The 6,236-nt window shown below is 37.3% G+C and overlaps 2 protein-coding genes across 2 annotated transcripts in view; both read right to left on the bottom strand.

Annotated features, from left to right (window-relative positions):
- LOC101298782 overlaps window positions 1-3,363 on the bottom strand; it is a 12,463-nt gene extending 9,100 nt beyond the window's left edge. The window contains exons 1-2 of the mRNA XM_004295434.1: window positions 3,064-3,363; window positions 2,497-2,965 (exon numbers count right to left, since the gene is read on the bottom strand). Of these exons, the coding sequence (XP_004295482.1) occupies window positions 2,497-2,965; window positions 3,064-3,104 (510 nt within the window). The 5' untranslated portion in view covers window positions 3,105-3,363. The remainder of the gene's footprint in view (window positions 1-2,496; window positions 2,966-3,063) is intronic.
- Window positions 3,364-3,980: 617 nt separating this feature from the next.
- LOC101309427 (zinc finger protein ZPR1-like) overlaps window positions 3,981-6,236 on the bottom strand; it is a 5,275-nt gene continuing 3,019 nt past the window's right edge. Inside the window, exons 12-16 of the mRNA XM_004293694.1 lie at window positions 6,064-6,153; window positions 5,096-5,204; window positions 4,823-4,914; window positions 4,514-4,619; window positions 3,981-4,288 (exon numbers count right to left, since the gene is read on the bottom strand). Coding sequence (XP_004293742.1) covers window positions 4,161-4,288; window positions 4,514-4,619; window positions 4,823-4,914; window positions 5,096-5,204; window positions 6,064-6,153 — 525 coding nt within the window. The 3' untranslated portion in view covers window positions 3,981-4,160. The remainder of the gene's footprint in view (window positions 4,289-4,513; window positions 4,620-4,822; window positions 4,915-5,095; window positions 5,205-6,063; window positions 6,154-6,236) is intronic.

The raw sequence follows: 6,236 nt of genomic DNA, 5'->3' as shown, positions 1-6,236 counted from the left end.
CTCTCTCTCTCTCTCTCTCTCTCTCTCTCTCTCTCTCTCTCTCTCTCTCTCTCTCTCTCTCGGCAGCCAACCACAAAATCCCACCCTCGTCCGGTAGAGGTCAAAGGTAGATGGGTCTTTTGATCGCACCGACGTCATACGACTTTGCTACCAGATGAAAGATATGTTGGCAACCCATTGCTATGAGAGGTAATTGGCTAGAGGTTCTTCATAGCTTTTGCTCAGCATGGTTTTCATATCAGATTGTAGGTATGGCGCCATGGAAACCTAGCTCGAGGAGTAGATCTCATTTTATCTTCCTGAACGACGGTGACAGGGTAAAATCTACATCCTTGTTTTTCAGGGGCGGAGTTTTGGTTTGGAGGAGGTGGTATTATTCCCTGTGTTCGTGGCGAAGATGGGAGTTTTTCTTCCAGTGGTGTGCTTGCGACTGCGGGACTCGGCGGCAGCGTTTTACGACGGTTACATTGAAATAAGTTAATATTTAAAATCAAAAACTTGCTTTAGAAAATAGTGAAGTAAGTACATACAAATTTTGCAATCAAGATTTAAATAATTAATTTCTTTCTTTTTCATCCTAGGAAATTCATAATTTAATTTCGAGTTTATAATGTTAAATGATGTAATTCTTATATGAACTTTTATTCATTACATTTTATGGTCTTGTTCTTTTTCACCCAAATACACTGTTTGAGGTATGTATACTTCATCTATTATTATATGAGAAATTTTATTCACACACCCCTATATACTTAATACACACTTCTTCTATTTTTTGTTCTAATTTTTTTCCTCAAACTTCCTCTTATGCCCTCTTCATTTTACTTAATACACATCCTTTTAAATTTTAATTCATCATCTTTTTCTTTTTGCCAACCCGATTCCAAGTAAGTTGTTCTTATAATCTATCACTCTATTTTATCATCACTATAATCAATACTCCTAGTTCTTCAACTAAAATCAAATCGAACTAGTAAGCAAATTGAATTGGAGACAAAGTGATTAAAGATTTTTTTTTATCTTTTTTATTTTGTTATATTCAAACAACCTCCAAGATTTTCAATCAATCGAAATACTACGAAAATTTGATATCAATAAGAAGTTTGCATAATGCATATTTCTTAGAGTCGTACATATGTATAGAAATTCAAAAGTTTAGCAATCAAACTGAATTTGTTACTTCAACCAATCAAATTCATTAAAAAAATATTAAAAAAGAGGATGAACTAATTTTTTTTTTTTTTTTTTTTTGAAGATGCAGTTTGTTAAATGGATAGATAAATTACTTGTCTGGCTTGATATTGATTGAATGTAAGGTGAAAGTTTTTGTTCCTTTGTATTTTTATTTTTTTGTTTACTGAGTTTTTTTTTCCATTTTCCTTAAAAGGGTAAAATTGTATTAAAAATATGTTCCAAAAACAGTGTGCATTAAGAAATTTGGTATGTATAAATAAAATTTCTCTTATTATATTCATGTTTAAGGATTTGAAAGAAACATTCATTCTGTAACGATTTAACACGAGTTGGAAATATAAACATCTACAAAATGTATATTGTATGTGTCGTGTTTTCGAAAAGCTACGCTATTAGCCTATTTTACTAAGACCCAAGATTGCATTAAACAGAGAAACCCTAACCAACGTGGACCCGATTCCTTATGTTCGGCTTGACAAAGGGTCAGGCTCGGTGGTGATGCTAGGCGATGCTTTGCGGAATCTGGCTGCGATCCGCTTTTGGGATTTAAGCTCGAGGTGGAAACTAGGTTTGACAACAGTGGTCTAGAGTGGGCGGTGGGCATGGATCATGATTTTGTGTATGCGAAGGCTATTGTTCCTGACATACATGCCTCAATCTTGGTCCCTAGTCTGATTTTGAACCGGCGGTCGGGGACGGTGGTGCATAGGATTGCAGTGGGAGGCAAGGGGTCACTCATGAATTTGGGACCCGAAGGGTCATTTCGATATGGATTAGGTTCGGTCTGGATCTCATCTAGGTCTGAGCCTTAGTTTTGGTTGGCAGATGGACTAGAACAGTCTTTGGGCCTCGCCCTGGGACTTTGTCAAAGTTTGTATATTTTAATTTAAATTCAGTTTATTTCCGTTCATACTTTCTAGATTTCAGTACTAATCCTAAACAGAGCATCATTCAACATACTCTTCAATATAGTGTGCATGATAATTATCAGTGATCTGTTACAGATTAGTAGTTCTTATTTTGCCCTAGCTTTTCATCAAGCCAATTCAGTGACTCTCCGTTTAGTATCATTTATTGCTCTTAATTTTGTAACGTTTTATTTTATTTAAGATGTGTTCTATAGGATCGTACCTCTGTATCCTTAACTTCTAATGGGAGACTGGTGAATGAATTAGCAATGCGATCAAAGCGTGATTAACGGTGGGTGATCTTTGGGTCAGCATGTAGATGATCGTTCTCAGCTTGGAAAAAAAATAACAGAAAAAAGAAAAAACAGACCATTTGGACCGAGTTTTGTGTTACCTGTGGGATGGGAAGAATAGCAAGAAAGTTAACAATGATGTAGATGGACTTCTTATATAACCATGACGCTTTCGCGGGGTCCCATTTGGGGTCTTCATCCATTTCATTAGCCATCAGGAGTAAAATATGGAATATGAAGGCGATATCTGTAATTGATCTGAGGACAAGTGCTATATTCGTCAACCTCTTGTCCGAGCCAAGGCACTTGTTTTCCTGATCGATGATCGGAATGTAAAGGAACAAACAATCAATTGACACTGCAACACATGATAGTATGAATACCCTTTTCCACTTCGTTGCAACCAGCAAGAAGAGTGCCAATAGAGGCGCGCATAAGAGTTGTATAATAGTTAACAATGTTCCTAGACATTTGTCAACTAAATCAACCCATGCTTTCCTAATTGGAGTTGGAGTAACTGGATCTTGTCTTTCAATACCACCCTCCACATTGCCTGGTGAAGATGGAACACTGATCGATAACAAAAGAAAAACAAGATGCAACCATCAAACAAATTACATATAGCAATTAATTGAAACTTAATTACGATTAATACAAAGCAAACAAACCTTACTACAATGCTTTCTCCTGGGATCTCCCCGCTATCCATAACTCACAAACGATATATGAATCTTATGTTCTAAACATAAGAAAGACTGCAGCTGATGAGTAAATAGGTTCAATCCATCATACGGAAAGGCACTCTGCATGACATATTCTCTAGGCAGGGATTTCGATTTATAGTAAAATGGACACAGCAAGATACAAAAAGATATATACAAGTTTGAGAGTAGCTAGTGAGAGCTGAGACAGAGTTTACTACACCTTTGAATCAAAAGTTGAACAGGGTTACTATAACAATGGAGTTCTGCTATTGCTCCCAGCCAACATATATAGCAGCCCTTAAATTCCATTACGACAGTTCCGGTCATAGTCAACCGATGCTGTACGAATCAATACTTTGCCCATTCAGCACTCATCTTCTTTTACTCGGACAGCCTTCTTCATCATTTGTTCTTTTATTTTGGCTTTCGTTTTCCAGCTGTACTGTGCGCTTTGCCTCTTATCTTCTTAATCAATCTTTCCTTTCAGACCCAAAAATGAGAAAGTATTTGAGAATGTGATCCTTGAGGCTCAGTGGCTTTGCTTTTTGGGCAGCTTTCTTCTACTTTGTAATCTCTTTTGTGTTTTAGTGAAGTATCCTTTGCCAACAGAAGACTGAGGGGATCAGAAGAAACCAACATGTGTTTTCAAAGGTTCAACAGAAACCCAATTCTGTGGTTTTTTTCATAGTGCTAACATAGCCGTGAGATTTTACATTGCCTGTACATGGTACACTGCTTCTTGCATATTAAATATCTTTATTTTCAGTACAGAGAATAAATCCCTCTCCATACACCCTCATTTTGGAGCAGAATCTCGATGCTGGTGCAGACCAGAGAGCAATGACAAAGGTAGTAAAGGACAAAGATATAGACACATCAATCAAAATATAGTCCCAGAAAGGCACGACTCGGAATGGATTATTCAATTCATAAACAAAGATCGAATACATTATTCCACAGGCTGCATTAGACCTACATAAGTAAATTGCTAACACAATACTATTGCACAACAGCATCCCCTTTCCGCCCAGAAAAAATGGGAAGAGGCACAGTTCTAAAAATTAATTTACACCTGTCTTGTCTGCTGCCTCCATCTCCTGAGTGATATATGCAGCATCAGCGGAAGAGGTATCGATGTCATTCAGACCCAATTCCTCGTTCTGCTCCCATGACCGCTCATACTCCTCAACTGTCGGTATCATGGAAATATACATTATTGCTAAACAATGGATAAGATTAGCAGTGTAATAGATTCCTGGCAAAGGAGTGAAATAACTAGTAGTGCAAGAAAATTGTCAGCCATGGGTATAACAAATCAAATATATTGCATGCTTCCTTAACAAAAAAAAGAAGAGTGTAAACATGAATTAATTTGTGAGAAAGCAGATGGCCCAGATGAAAGCAAAACACTTACACAATAGCTGGTGGTCATCTTTCATATCATCAGTCACAGGTGCAATGAAAGAGTTGGCCAATGCGTCATCAAGAATTAATGTAAAAGGCTCTTCTAAACTCAGAAGCTGCATTTAACGGAAAGAGGTCATGAACAAACAAAAAAAGAATTCTCACCTCAAGAACTGAATTATTGTTGTAACTTGTAACTGGTGCGTAGTTGTTTTCTTGTATAGAAGTGTTTTGTAACCCAATGTATCATCAATTGTGAAAATAAACTAGTCCACAACTTCATCGTTCATTTAACATCAACTAACAGGCTATCCCCTACCTTATTTAGGCTTGCTGTGAAGTTTAACCACTTGCTTTTCTTGTTTTCATCATGACTATCTCCGAAAGAAAATCCATGCACTCTCTCCAGACCTGCATAAAAGAATTAATTATGTATCATACAAAGTCAAGATCAAACATCAATTACAGTGAAGAAGCACATATATTACTATCAAATTCCAACTCTTTTCCCTACGTGATATAAATGAAGAAAATAAAAATGAATCACACAATAGGATGGCACAGACAACAAAGATTCGAAATCAGCACATACTTTCACAAAGTTTTGTAATCAACCCCTCAACAGTCGTAACAAGGCCTCCGAGGGTCCCACTACCCAGCTCCAACTCAAGCTCTGGAATTTTCACACCTGCAGTATCCGACTGATCCAACAAAATGGTTTGTCAGACGATGGTTTAGAACTTTATACACAAAAAGAGAAGAATTAAACAGCTCAGACTGGATGATATCAGCCAAAATATCATGTTACATAATCATGTCTCCCCAATCTTATAGCTGCTTCACCCTCAAACCATAAAGAAATCAATTAAGCATGTGAGTGCAGCCTTATTATGAACAAGTTGATCTTTGAGAGACAACCAAGGCAGAAACTATTGACTAATGGATTTCTGGTTTCCAAATGCCACCCTCTGCTTTGTAAGTATTTCAATTCTACAAATGATTTGACAGTTTTAGCATCTGCAAGGCTCAAATGACATCCCTTTCCATCCCCACTATAACACTTCGAATCCCAGGTATCATCCATAAGTCTATATCTAATTTCTGTCCACATATTTATCACCAAAACTGAACTCCTTGAATTTAAGAATCTCTCAATATTACAGCAGACTGATGTTTCAAACTTACTAGAGGTATCGTCACTTTTGAACATGGCTACAGTATAAAGTAATCTACATCCAGAATTTATCCAGTGGTTGTAGCCCCTTAGTGTAGTACTAGAGAAAGCTCCAAGCATGGAATGCAAAACACTGAAGGCAGAGAAAACCTCCATCACATTTCATCCTCTAGTAACATCTTAATTACTGGCCTCTGACAATTGCACGAGATAAAGTTCCACTGGCCCTAGAGTCTTGAGCAGCAGGTCCTAGAGTCCATTAAGCCAATTCATTTTCGTCCCGACCAGCGCATTCCAGCCCAGAAATATGCAATGTCGGACACATCTCACTGGTATATGAAAATAAGTGCAATTTTGATAAGATACAATAAGAACAAAGCATATACCTTTATGACATCACGACTAAGATCCTTAACATTCTTTACACAAAGAGTAATTTTCTTCCCTTTATCAGGAATTCTTCCACCAGGCTTCAACTGCAAAAGAGAGCAACAATTACCATTGAAGCATGGGAGAGAGAGAGAGAGAGAGAGAGAGAGAGAGAGAGAGAGAGAGAGAG

This window comes from Fragaria vesca, linkage group LG3, assembly GCF_000184155.1.
Source record: "Fragaria vesca subsp. vesca linkage group LG3, FraVesHawaii_1.0, whole genome shotgun sequence".
NCBI lineage: Eukaryota > Viridiplantae > Streptophyta > Magnoliopsida > Rosales > Rosaceae > Fragaria > Fragaria vesca.
The sequence above is the reverse complement of the archived record's forward strand: the minus strand, read 5'-3'. Positions and strand labels throughout refer to the sequence as shown.